Genomic DNA, 14,571 nt, shown 5'->3' on the forward strand with positions numbered 1-14,571 from the left:
TTGGTCATCCACTACAGAGGTCGGTCCCTGGGAACACAGGCACCACAATTTATACCTATGTTACATCAAAATGTATTACTGCAAAAAACACATGCACTAAAATGAAGCAAAATAGCTCAGGAGTCCTGCGGGGGCATGCACGCAAAATTAGAAGTGTCCCAGGTATCCTGGGTAGAAGGGAAAGCCTTGTGTGTTCCTCTTGGGCTCAGAATCAGGTGTTAAAGATAACCCAAAAAACGTATAAAAAGGTATGAGTGATTTTTTAAAGGCTACGTTCAATCCCCACCAGTTGGTCAAGGACCTGAGTCCTCACGTCTTAACTTCCGGAAAGGTAGGTTGAGGAAAGATTAAGAGAGGCTCACCAGCCTCACCAGCAGACGATATCCTGTGCGCCTCAAAATAATTTAACACCCCGCTACTCCCCCAGGATTCGAGATGATCAATTTCTTCAAGTTTAGTTTCGGTCAGCTGGGTTGCAGAACCTTGTAATTGCTTGAAATGTTCCTAGTTTGAGTCTGTCCTCCATACAAGTTTTGGTCGTTGGTCAGGGCAATCCAACAGAAGACTTCCCTGACTGATAAATGACCAGAGGCAATCCTGGGCAGATCTCCAAAATGGGCAGTCAGAGCCCCCCATGAACGTTTATTGGATGGTTCCTTATTATGATTTGAAAAGTCTGGCAATAGTATTTTCCATATATTGAAGATTTCTCAAATATCTTTAAGATCCTGCATTTTATTTCAAATCGGACCACGTAGGAACATCTGAACTCAACAATAGCATAAGGCCAAAGGAAGCTCCCCCTGAAAGATATTCTGCGCATCACCAATACCAAAGCCAGATCAAGGAATCCAAGCCGTTGCTTTATTTGGTTCTTGTGAGACCTTTATCTCAGAAATAAGAAGCCCTGCATGTAAAGTATACAGATGACATGTAACACTGACACACAATTTTAATAAGTGGGGCATTACAAAGCAGGTGACTACAACTCTGGTAAGTACCATGCAAATCATTTTTGGCCTGTTTAAGATGCAGTCCTTTCCCATGCAGATAAGTAGCTTTTTAAGATGACATCTTTTTGATGTCACTTAAAAAAGGAGGATTCAAGAGTTAATAGATGTTTATCCAGGGTCAGGGGTGGGTAGTTGTAGGGACGTAAGGCTTTATTTTTTAGGTTTCAGAGGAAGGAAGAGAAAAAGGGAGATTAGTTTTTTGTGGGGTGCAGGAGAAGGTAGAGGTAAATGGTACAGGGGTTTTAGATGTTCAGTTGCGAGAAGAGGTAAAGGAAGGTTAGGGTTTTATTGGTTGAAAGTTGGATAAATGTAAAAGGTGGTGGGGGGTTAGGATTCAGGGATGGGAAGAAATAAAGGGATGCAAGGGTTTTTAGGGTTTAGGGACGTATAGAGGTGAATGGTTAAAGGTTTTTAGGATTCAGGGATGGTTAGATGTGAATAGAGTAAGGGGATGGGGTTCAAGGACGGGTAGTGATAAAGGGACGTAAGGGATGACATATTTCAAAATACCATATGAATAAGTTACTTACCTTCGGTAATGCTTTTTCTGGTGGATACATTAACTACCTGTGGATTCCTCACCTAAAGAATTCAGTCGAAGCTGGCACGAGGGGAGAATTCTTTAGGCGAGGAATCCACAGGTAGGTGTATCCATCAGAAATATATATACATATATATATATATATATATATATATATACATATATATATATACACACACACACACACATGTATATTACCTAGTGGCAGTCGCCACTAGGTGGTTATAGTTGGGACCACTTTTTCCATAGGGGGAGTCTTTTTTGTTTTGCCTATAACTTTGACGTTGTTTGATGAATCTTCATAACATTTTAAAATCTATACTCTGGTCAGTTCAGCTGCTGTCTTGAAAGTCTTGGGGTAATCCGTCTAGCAGAAAAGGAGCGGTCACAAAACACGTAAACATTTTTTGAACACTATTACAAATCGAAACGCTGAACAGATTAAACCAAATTTGGCAGAAAGCTAGCTCTTGGTCCAGAACGCATGATTTTTGTGATTTGTTTACCCTTTCAGTAGTTTGGTAGAAATTAGAGTGTAAAAAAAGTATAGATATCTAGGGACGCGGATCCAGCTGTTTCCAAGTTGATATCAGATTGGCTGCCAATACTACAGCCATGAAGTGATGGCAGCCACCTTGGGACTCGGATGGGGTCAGGTTGGGTGGTTATAGGGTGTTGGCTGCAGGCACTGGCCACAGGCCGTGCACTGCGCTGGGTTGGGTGGTTATAGGAGGTTGGCCGGTGGTTGGATTAACATATACTAATGAAAATTACTTTACGTTAAAAAAAAAAAACATAGAAATTCATTGAAAAAAACAAAGATTACAGGGACATTATAGTTAGGAAATAGAATTTAAAAAACATTGAACTTCACTTATAAACTCAAAGGTTACACAGAGGTTATAGTTAGGTCCTAAATGTATGTGTACAAAACCCCATAAAAGGTAAGATTCCAGGAACGTTCTAGTTAGGGTCACATTTTACACACACACAAAACCATAGAAATTCAGCAGCTAACTTATGTTAAAAAAATATAACTCATGGCCTAAAGTTTCTTAACGGCACGATTTGTAGTTTCTTTAGGTAAGTATAACTATAACTTCTAAATTTCTATGCTTTTTGTGTGTTAAGTGTGACCCTAACTATAATGTACCTGTAACCTTTTGATTCTTCAGTGAATTTCTAGGTTTTCTTTTGAGGTAAAGTAATATCTAATTACCATATGTTAATACAAGCACCGAGTGTTTTTTTTTCCATTGGCCGCCAGAAACGCAGATTGTTTGAGATTTTACACTGTGGGCTGAGTGCCGTGGTAGATCCACGGATCCATAGATCAGCCAAAAGAAATGATTTGGGCAATTTCTTGCCCATAAGGAGTCCCTCACAGACCCCTCCATAATTTCCTATGGGGTCAGGACACCTCTATCCTGACCCCTTATGTGATTTTTCATTTATAATTTCTCCCTGTGACTAAGCTGAGATACAAAATGGCAGCTGCAACTTTTCTTTCAGGTTGTGGCCAGCCAATTATGGCCTTTCTTTGAGTTCGGATCTGATCCCCTACAAGTACCCTCAGACCTGCGAAGAATCTGCATCCCAGGTAGCTATATATTTCTTTCCTTTAATAACTCCAAAACTACTTAACAGATTTACACCAAATTACAAAAGGCCTCTTTCTGAAATTCATGTGAATGGTTCGGCCTGTAGCTCTGTCTAAAAATTGCAAAATCCCCATAGACATTGCACTGGGACAAAGTGTTTTGCAACCCTCCCCCTTCTTCTTGACCCCCGCTTGAAGAATCACCCCGAAACCTTCCACAATTTACCGAAAGTGAGTGCAAAACTAGTTTGAAAATTTTTGTGAAGACTCGTCTAATGGTGTCAAAGTTATTAGCAAAACAAAAAAACCTTTGTCTATGGGAATTTGGTCCTAGTTTACCTTTAGAGATGAATGAGAATATTCGAGAAATTTGGTACTCCATCGAGACACCAGCAACATCATCCATTTCCTTTCCATTAACACCCAACATATCAAACCCTACACACCGGATCGCATTTTCATGAGATGACATCACTTTAAGAAACATATACTCCAACATCACAACCTGCACCAAAACATCACATCAAACTTTCAACATTATCAGTGCACGACTGTGATGCAACATCATGCCACATACCACACCTTCACCATGATACTATCACTCACCCAGCCTAAACAATGTCAAAACACCGCACCTCACCCTGCAGTAATATCACAATACAAATCAGTCAAATATTTGTGAATAACACAGAATGCATCCCACAATACAATAACAGAACGTGCCACAAAAGAAACACAAATTCTATGCTCTGAAGGACTATTTCACAATCCTCCTAGATACGCCATTCATTTGACCACATACTGCATAATGTAACATGGTATCCCGTTCTGCTCCATATCATCAATCCATCACACCACCATACCTCACATATCCTCTCAGTCCACCATACAATCGGACCCACAGGACACTTAATAATGATGCCACAAATGCCAATTTACCTCTCACACCAGTGATTGCTCTTACAGCATGCCATACGGCTATACAGCACCACAGCACACTATTAAACCACACAGCACACTATATAATGCCACATCACGTATTAACCCAACACTGTAGCATACCACATTTAACTGCACCGCACCACTCCACGCCTCACAAGGGCCCAGGACTATTCTTGATGCACAAAGCAAATGAAACCCATACTTTGGAAAAATGATAGGAAGAAACAAGCAGAGGATGATGTAGGAAACTTCAACTGCTGTGTCAGGAATTAACAAGGCCTAGAGGCCAGTGAAAGGAAGCGAGCTGCTCCGGGGCACTAAAAAAAGCTGGTTGCAAAGGACAAGACACCAAGGAGACATTTACACTCAAGACGGTAACAAGGGGACTTTACATTTAAGAAAGGGAGTGTTTCATCAGACTGAAGTATTCCTGTATAGTGCATTACAGAGAGAAAGATAAGATGATCATGCACGACAGCTAAACCGTTAACAAAATGCGCATGAGGTGTTCAAGACGCGATGAAGCAAAAACCGTTACAAGAGATTTTCGGGCAAGAACCACTAAATCACTTTTTGGGCTCTAACTTTTACCAAACAATGAAACACAGGAAGACCCAGACAAGCAACTCATCTACTGGCTTTACCAATGTCTTTTAGCCATGTTGAAGAGCTGCGCAGCGGGTGGGCAGCATGGTTAAATTAGGAATAAAGCGCCATGATGCGGCCAGCGCTGGCTGCATTATAGCACTCTTTTTTACTATTACGGGTGAGGGTGTGCAACATGGACAACGAGAGTGAGGTAACTGCAATATGGACAGGAGGAAGGGAAAATGCAACGCCGTCACCAGGAGGGTAAAAAAAAGTACCAGTACTTCTAGGCAGGACAAGCCACTGAAGAGGGGAGTAAGCATCACAGAGAGCTGGACTAACCATAAAGAACTTGATGGCTGTGCTTACTGAGGAAAGAGGGAAAGTTCTAGGCACTCCTAGAAATACATGCCATCGTTTCGGATCATTAAATTAAATAATGTGGTTCATTAACGGCAGCTGCATTGAACATATGCAGACACGTGCACCCACATACACACACCCAGAAATGCGCACACCCACTAGACGTCGGCAATTATTCAGGACTGTTTGAGATTTTAAAAAAACAGATTCCGAAATATGGCACAATTGGGTGTTCAAAAGTAAAACCACCACGGCAATTCTGTAAAGAATTGTATCTCCTACCAAATATAAACAATGTTATTAATTAAAATGGCATGCCCTGCTGCTTCACAGAAAAGGGTCATGGGCGATTTGTAGAAGCAAATGCCTCCAGTTTCAAGGTTATATCACTTAATTTCCAGGACTTTGGTAAGCCCTGATACTTTTAATTGTGCACATGACTCCTTGTAAAGTGCACTGACGTTCCCGGATTATTTATCGCAACCGTACAAATGTATATTATCCTTTTGTTGTGACACCGTTGCTCTTGTCAAACCCCTTAATCGGTGTTCCTTTTTATCACTGTTACCTCCACGTTTGCTATCTTTGAAAAACACTTTGTTACTAATTTTGGGTATGTCATTCCCTATATAAAAACGCAAATAAATAAAAGAAAAGTGAGTGTTTATAAAATGCTAAATATTACATAAAGGAGCTAAGGGTTAGGGCATAGGCACCTTTCCAAAATGAAACATTAGGAGTAGTAGAGTAGAAGAGGACCTTTATTCTGACCTACGAACTATTCAAGGTCACTTTACAATGAGATTCTCTGGATATTTGTATGAGGAGGCCAGAAAGGCGTCAGATGCCAGAGGCGAGGAGGAGGAAATGTGGGAGGCAATAACATGATTCAGCACAGTGGTCAGTTTAGTAAGCATCAGCAACAAGGCTCTGTAGAGAGGAACAAAGCACTACTGAAACCAAGGGCACAGAAAGCAGCCAATATCAGGCATGCCAGGGTACCTTCGACAGGAGTATCGCAGGAGGAAGTCAGACATTACAACATAGATTTATCTCAGTACCCACACTTATCCAAAGGATGGACTACACTACAATTATAAACCACACACCTCAGCAGTTAATAACAAAAAAATAAAAAACTTTTTGTTGGTGGGTCAGGCTCCGCTACCTAATATGAACTTAACACTCTTCCTCCAAAATTAAGACTCCAATCTACTATCCAGAACTCGGATATACACTTCTTAAAAAAAAGCAAATATGAAAGGATGGACGGTGATTAAAATTAGTTCTGTAATAGAAATTCACAATACTCCATCTCGAACTGAGTGGCTAAACTTCAACAACTCCTACATAAAATGTATAATTTATTTAACTGGCTTTCTTGAGTGTGTATATGGTGGCTATTTATCTCAAATATAAACACGGGATGTTGTTAGTCTAAATGTATGGGCATTATCAGATTGATAAACTGTGTACAAACAGGCTTTGTTTTACATTTGGGAATATTCTACATGATGGTAAACTTATTTTTGATAATTGACATACAAATAGATATTAAATAGATTTTTCCAAAGTTGTCATTGCTTCTTGCAACAGGGTAGACTTTGAGAGAGAGTTTTGCTACTGGAATATTTCTCACTTTCATTCTGCCAACAATGGATTGCTGTTCTGCATGCTGTCTAAAACGAAGGTGGAACGAATCTTAAATTAGTTAAATAACACCCAGATCTCTCGTCTTATCAAACAAAATGAGGACCGAATTACCAGACAGCCTTATACATGTGGAATTATATTGTTTAATTACCTGTATGCAGTGCTTAATTTGTAAATAAGAAGGTGCCAGTGCTCCTCTTAAACAGGGGGCAGCTGCAATTAAATGTGCGAACACAGAATACTGAGGTAGCGAAACCCCTTAGCAATCTCGGACCTCTTCAATCCATTTAAAGCCGGTCGCTGCCCCTGCAGATTTCTGCTTTCTCTCAATGTGGCGTTTTTTCGTTTTTCTCTTCCTCTGTCTTTCCCAAACGTATATTTTGCTCGCAGCAAATGCTTGAGGCAGAAGACTAAGCGCCGTCCCTCAAAAATAAGTGCCGGTGCTCAGCACCGGAAACAACAAGCACAAATTAAGCAATGGTTGTATGCAGGTTTTTAAAACTATAGCTAAATCCGTGAGCTTAGTGGATACCCTCAACGTGGCCTTGAGATACAGGGGTCCACGTTGCATGAAAACAAAACAGTGTAGTCTAGGCTCACTGTATGGAGAGTTTGTATTGGCAAGCAGTTCGTCCCCGCTGCGGTCGGGTCTGATTTTCAGATGCTAGCAGTATCTTGTGATAAATCTCATTCTATTGCCTGAGGGCGACAACTAATTTCCCATTGAGCGAGTATAGACTAGTTCCCCGTGGCAGTGTGGAAGTGCCTCCGAGTTACGGCACCTTACTACCTCGGAGTGCCCTTACATGCCTTAATATTTGGGGCTTATACTCCCAGCTTTCTTATCTGCGGTTGATTAATGGAGGACACTCCCTGGTTTTTACTGATTTATGTACATTCATCCAGACGAGCATTGTTTATTCTGATGATGATTCCATAATTTAGAGTGGATCAAAATGTTGCTGGCTTAAAACACACTGACACCATTAAATAAATGAGACTTGTCTAAGGGTGCAGGAGTTGAACAGTATAAAGTTGTGACCTTGATTACTTTATCTTCTTTTTGTATCATCCAATTTTGCCTGTGTGTGTTTGGATAGCTGTGTCGTGTGCCCTGTACGGATAGGTACCCTTGAACACCTATTTTTAAAGTACTTTCAAATAAATATGATTATAACAGTTGATTCAACACCACATGGGTGTTATTGTTTTGTCCTCAGTGTATTATTTACCTTATTGCTAGTTAGGGGCCTCTATACCTTATAATATAGCATTGCCTTTGGTCCCTAATTATCCTTCGTTCCTCCTTGTGTTTTGAAACTTATGAACACCATACAGCATAAAAGTGATTAGCAAAAACAAATGTTTCTTTTCAACTGACTATACGATCCATTCATGTCAACAAAGGCATAATCCCTACCTCGATAATACAGTTGTGTGCTGATGAACTGTGAATGTCCCAGGTTTATATATACTTGGTTGTCCTGGTGTTTAAAAAAGCTGGCTATCAGACTCCTAAACATTTAGAGAAAACAGTAAGTATTTACTGAAGGTGACTCATGAAGAGTCCAAAAAACAATCAATTGCCCCCCCCAGTTCTCCACAATCTGTACTGCTAATTCACCACGCATATGTCTTCAAATCAACTTTCAACATTTCTGTCAAACTGATGTTTGTATTAACTGATCTCCCTAAAACAGAATTTGTATACTGTAAATTCCAGTGAGGTGGATTATTAAGGCGCATTAGTATCTTCCAGCACCATACACACTTGTGAGGATTATACCCCATGCTGTGTGTCTTATGTCTTGGAGAGAAGCATGGACAACATCATCTTTTGCGGATGAGATGTCTGGATCCTTATCTAAAACTAAGAGTGAATATCAGCAAATTAATATTCATGTTTTAAATGTCTGGCTATGTAGCGGTGGTCAATACTTTGACACATAAATATAACTTCCAGTGGCCAGTACAGAGCCTGAGGAGAGCAGGACGCTCTCTAGCATTTGATGCTACTTAACCTTTTCGTGGACAAAGAGCAGGCTTGAGTTTCTTGACTTAGTTTGCGCTCTCTGGGTTCTGCAGATGCTGCAACAGCGAAGTTAGTATTCTAACGCAAATCCTAGAATAGTTGTACCAAGTGCACCTTCCCTTAAAACAGTCCACGAGGAGTACTTACTTTTGTAATTCCAGTACTGGACTGTTTTTGGCACAGTTACAACTTACCCAAATTCATTAAAACAAGGCCACACTGCTGAATTTCCGCATCTTGGGAAAATCCCGGTGGCTGTAGTCCTGAATACGTAAATAACTAGGAAGACTGAACAAAGCACGTGCTACTGAGGAGCAACTCAAATGTTTAAAAACTATGGTTTAAATGGACAGAGCGCTTCTTAAAAAGACAAGGTGCTACGTTTTTAATAGGGGTATAAACATATTGAGGGTTTCTGACGTAAATATTTTAGAAAAGTTATATGCCACATGGAAAGGCTGACTGCTGGCCAAGATGGTGACGTTTCCATGGCGCTTCAAGAAAAAAAAGCTCCTTCCAAGGCACATACATCTTTCAGACCTGCAGTGCTCACTATTGCTCACCAGTGTGTTCCTAGGACGATGCTATTGCAATCATTTCAAGTGACACACATGCTTTGCCCGATGGTATCGAGATCCACAAACAGCACTTTCCCTCGTGGCAAGGAACTCAGAGCTGATGTGCCCTTTTGGGAGGGGTCAGGTCGCAGAAGAGGCTGGCCAGCCGGCTGTTATCTTAGGGCCAGGCATTTGAGCAACAGCGAACCAACCAGAGAGCCCTCAGTGCAGTTAGGATTAATGGATGAATTATGTATGGAAATTGATCCAGTGGAAGTTAAACAAGCATAAAGTAGCAGAGAGGAGGAAAATATTTTTGCAATTCATACAAAATGTATACAACTATTTGTGAGTATTTCACTTGTGTCTTTTCTTTACATTAGCTATGTACTTACAGCTTTCTCGGCCCTTGGTGATAATGCACTCTTTAATGGACTCTGTAATCCCAAGGCTGGCAGCAGTTGGGAGAGGACCAAGGAGAGATTCAAGCGCAGGGGGTTTCACAGGAGACGCGTTTTCCAAACGGTGGTTGGACTCCTGATCATTATTGAACCTTTCTCTGTCGAGGAGAACATCATAGATGTCCTTATTAAGATGGTTGGCAGCTGCTTCAAGCTCTTCATCTGCTTCCTCTTCCCCACAAATACTGGAGCCGTTTTCATCACTATAATCTGCTGAAAAACAAAAAATTCTGTTAAACTGCATTGACTGGAGGCCAAACATGGCAAAACAATTTTTTAAAGCATGTTCGAAAAGCGATGGTTGATTTCGAACACATCTAATGCGATTAAGTCTGACACATGCAACACTTTCACCTGGGATACTATATAAACAAAAATATAATGCAAGCATAATTACATTTTTTTTTTTTTTGAGTTAACCATTTTAATGAATAGGGGTGTCAGAATAGATTCCTTTCCCATGTAACATTTTCAATATAATACTTCAGAAACTGCAGAAAGCACAACATCCTGGGATTCGCTTTGCCAGGTGAGTAAGCTTGAATGGTCGCTGTGAGGAAATGCGATGTATTACATGGCATGGTTGTACGACCTTACCATGTAATACACTCTATACCGTCTTGGCTCCAGGCAGGCTCATTTGTAAAACCTTTAGCACGACTCTGGGTAGCTGTGCATTCCCGCAGCAAGGATCAGACAAAGGAACAAGTGCAAAACATTTAAAACAGCACCAAAACAACTGACCAGAAAGAAACACAACTCTCAAGAAATCAGACATCAACTGTATTTTTACAAATTTAAAGACACGAAAGCGAGGAAAAAAAATCAAGTGGTGGGTTCTGGAGATATAAACACTTGAAGCAGTAAATCATAACTCAATCTCGAACAAGCATTGGCAAAAACCAACAAATTTGACACTTGAAAGCTTTTTCAAGAAACCTTTGGTCCAAGTTGAATGAGGTCACTTCCAGTGGCTTTAGACCACCAACTCTGGCAGGTAGCAGGTCGGGAAGACTAACAAAGTTCCAAAGAACAGTTAGTTTAAAGAGGAAGCAGTCTCCAGTCCTGTTCCGGTGTGAATGGCAATTTGCTGTTCACTTCTATGGCTTGCTCATGATGCAAGGGATATAGGACACTAAGGATGCGGTGCAGTCAACAGGGGACTTCCTGGGGCTATTTCTCAGTCTGTGATCCTGAAAGTTCCCTTAGGTGATGCTGTGTCACTATCCAATGGGCTACCAGGATCCCTTTTGCCTAATAACAGCTCCCTATGAAGTGAGTCATCTACGTGTCCCAAAGTGCTCTTTTTGCCCAGTCCTAAAATGGCTAAACTCCTCTCTTGGATTATGAAGCTTGGTAGCTACCCTAGGGGTATGGCTACCTCTGGGCTACACACTCATGAAAAAAAAACGGTCTAACCAGTGTTTTCCCCTCGCTCTCCCGGACGCCCTCCTGTTTACCTAAACAAAGGGGTAAAAGGGGTAGCCCCTCTTCCTGCATGTCCTTCATTGTCGACCGAAGGCTTCCCTTTTGAAGCTCCCCTTCCCACCAGGAGGAGGTGACATCTCTACCCCACAGGCCCTTTGAAGGCTTTCCTGGGAGCTGTTTACACTTTCTCAGGAGGCCAGAAGGCTGTCTTGAGGACAGTCCTTTGTGTGCAACCATAAACAGGCACTGGACACCTCGGGAAACAAAGTGGCAACCTACTAAAGTTTCATTTTGCCCACCAGTGCCATTATATTCAATTTAACTATTAAATCAGATTTAATGCACTGATTATTTTGATAGTTTGAAGTACTACCTTTAGTAGTCCTATTCAGAATATAGTAGGGCTGCAATGTCAGTCTCTAACTCTGCACTCACCAATGGGGCCTTTCAACAGGAAAAACGGCAATGGTGGCCTCTAATTTCAGGACCTTAAAATATGAAACTACAGGTCTACCCTTTAAATAAAAGGCAACCTGCCTTTGGGGCTCAGTAGGTCAGCTTTAGGGGTGACTTACATATATTAAAAAGGAAGGCTTGGGCGTAATCATTACTTGAAACGGCAACGTCGAGTTAGCAGTGCAAATCTGCTCTGTCAACCAGCAATGGCAGGCTGGCAGTTGTGAGTTTGCCTTGTCACACTTGCCGGGGCACAGCCAGTCCCTGAGAGAAACTAACTTACAAGCGCTAGGTACCCCTGGTACCATATACTAGGGACATGCAAGTAAGTCAAGTTATGCCAAATAGGAATAAGACAATTACATGTACCATTTTACGGGTAACAGTGCATGCACCAAGCCCTGATTAGCAGGGTTCAGGGTATTTCATTCATTATACTAGTGCCTAGAAGGGGAGAACCAGCAAAAAGCCTGTCTTCTCACACTCACATTTCAAATGCACGTAAAAACATGCACAGGCTTCTTGTGCAAACACGAGTAAAGTTTGCATGAATGAGCCTCGTATTGAATAGCCAACATCATCTTGCTCCCAAGTATGAAATAAAATATCCAATACTCTTCCATATAAACACGATGGATGGACGTAAATTAGCTTTGCTGGGCAATCAAATTTGGAACTCATCTGAGAAATGGGCAGAATTTTTTTTTTTTTCCATTTTAGATAGGAAACTCAATTAAATAATTGCCTGTTAAGTAGGTGCGCTTTCGATGTCTACTTTCAATCACACTCAGCGTTCAAGTACTAAGTTGACGTAGAATGTAATGACCCAGGACATGTCCCACAGTCTTTTCCCGATAAATGAAGAATGGACATCAAGGTGCATCTTTGCACCCACTTAGGAGGTTGTGAGACAGGCAGGTCCTAACGTTTTCCCCCAAGTGGCTAATTATCGATAAAGACCAGTAATTCAGTACACTATTGTCAGCCTAACCTAATGCTGCTTCAAAATTGATACATATCCACCATTTGAGGTGGACCAAAAGGAAGACTGCTTGGAATTTTGCCCAGCTAAGGCAGGACTAGGCAGTTGGAACCATATCTTTGCTTACTAGTCCCACTTTGGAGCACTGCCCAGGAGCATTCCCAAAGCATTCCCAATCCTCTTGGTCTCCAGCCACACTATATTGAAGAAGGTCTCAATCAGGTGTAACATCTACATCAATACTCTATAATAGGCCCAATCTCTGGGCTGACCCTCTCTAAGCTAAGATAATTGGATGTAAGTTCTAATACCTGCAACTCTGCGGAACGGCCTCAATCCCCTCTTCACAAACACAATTGGATCTGCTTTAATATAAAACATCAAACCAGTTGCAAATCCCCAGTCATTCCCATTATCCTTTGTCATTTCAAGTACAATCGCCTGCAGCCTGTGCAATGCCGCTGGTAACAGCAGTTGTGGAGCACCCTTTCGCCTAACTGTGTGCATGTGTGTGTCACTCATTGCTCTGCTAAAAACACAAACAGCGTGAAAGTTTTGGACTTGTGCCACTTAGTGGTAAGCCAACATTAATTTGGTAACATACAGATCAGATATGAAGCAAATCATACTTTGGCTAACCAAGCCAGATATGTCTAAAGCAGTGAAACCTTTGTAACAACATTAAGAAAAGAGAAATTTAAAAAAGAAGACTCCACCACCCTCCTGGCACTACAACCTTTGAAACCTCCTAATAATTATTAGAGCCATCTAGGCTCTTTACAGCCATCTTTGCAACAAAAAAATCATATACCTTTGGTTAGTCATTTTGCACACTTGCACCTTTTTCAGGGTTTCAAGGGACTTGAAATCACCATTGAAACACTTGTCTTAAGAAAATAAGCGAATAAAGACCATTTTGAATACAGTGGATGTAGGCACCCTCAGCTTTTTGCCCATCCCCTTCACTGCTCGTTACCTAGAGCTAACCAGCACACTTTTCCACTATCCTATTAGTTGTCCTACTACTTAGGAACTCCACATAGGTTCAGCCATACTCTAACAGGGAGGGCTGGTGAGAATGGAACAATCTAGCCAAACGTAGACTCAGACATGGACGTTGCATGAAAAGAATACGAGCATTCTAAGAGGTGGCCAGTAGTGTCTGGGAATTTGCTGGCAGATCGAGTGAACTGCTCAATAGATGCCACCTCACCATGAGGGTCCTGAAATAGTCTCCCATGTGATTTGGGGGTTAATAACATTGTCATCAACCCAAAGAGTGAAGGGTCTGGGAAAGCCTTTAAATACCTGATCTCAAGATAAAGGAAGGAGGATCAGAAATTACATTTACTGAAGTCAAGTTAGGGCCGGGTGAATTGATCCAGTGGAATCATACTGGAGCCACACAAGACATCCAGCTCTCACAAGAATCCCTGTGTTACATCCACAAACTTGATGTTGGTTAGAGGGCTCTCCATTTGAAGAGATTTATACTTGCTCTGCAACACCAAGATTTTAAATGTTTACTACTTAAGAGTGCAAACTTCAGAACTGATCAACTAGAGCTGAAATGACAGGGAAGAGCTGGTCATTATTATCAAGACTCCTAGCATCTGTAAGTGAACAGTTCGGTGAGGGTGTGCAACCATTAAAGAAGGTGAGCTCTATGGCAGGATTTGGTAAGGCCCAACAATAGTACATTCAGGTCAGTGTGACAAAACTACATACAATTTAGCAGCATTGTGACAGTTTGATGATTGCAGGTGATTTCTTCACAGGAGGCCAGAAGTGACTTATGATTCTGTTTGCAGTTACATGAGGTTCTGAGAAGAAATGCTACCCTTTTTGTGGTAAGGAACCTTGGCAGGGCTTCCGAAAAAAAACAACCCAAAAAACAGCCATCTTAAATTTTTTCATTTTCAGCATGGCATAGATTAATGAGGACATAGAGACTT

The 14,571-nt window shown here is 41.3% G+C and overlaps 1 protein-coding gene across 2 annotated transcripts in view; it reads right to left on the reverse strand.

The window, feature by feature from the left end:
• The window catches only part of BRF1 (BRF1 general transcription factor IIIB subunit), an 870,857-nt gene that overhangs the window by 265,937 nt on the left and 590,349 nt on the right, over positions 1-14,571 (reverse strand). The window contains exon 11 of one of the 2 annotated variants that reach the window (XM_069207335.1): positions 9,685-9,960. In XM_069207335.1, the coding sequence (XP_069063436.1) occupies positions 9,685-9,960 (276 nt within the window). Of the gene's footprint in view, positions 1-9,684; positions 9,964-14,571 lie in introns of both variants that reach the window. The other variant, XM_069207334.1, reaches the window with a different exon arrangement.

Source organism: Pleurodeles waltl, chromosome 9 (assembly GCF_031143425.1).
Source record: "Pleurodeles waltl isolate 20211129_DDA chromosome 9, aPleWal1.hap1.20221129, whole genome shotgun sequence".
In the NCBI taxonomy this organism is placed as follows: Eukaryota; Metazoa; Chordata; class Amphibia; order Caudata; family Salamandridae; genus Pleurodeles; species Pleurodeles waltl.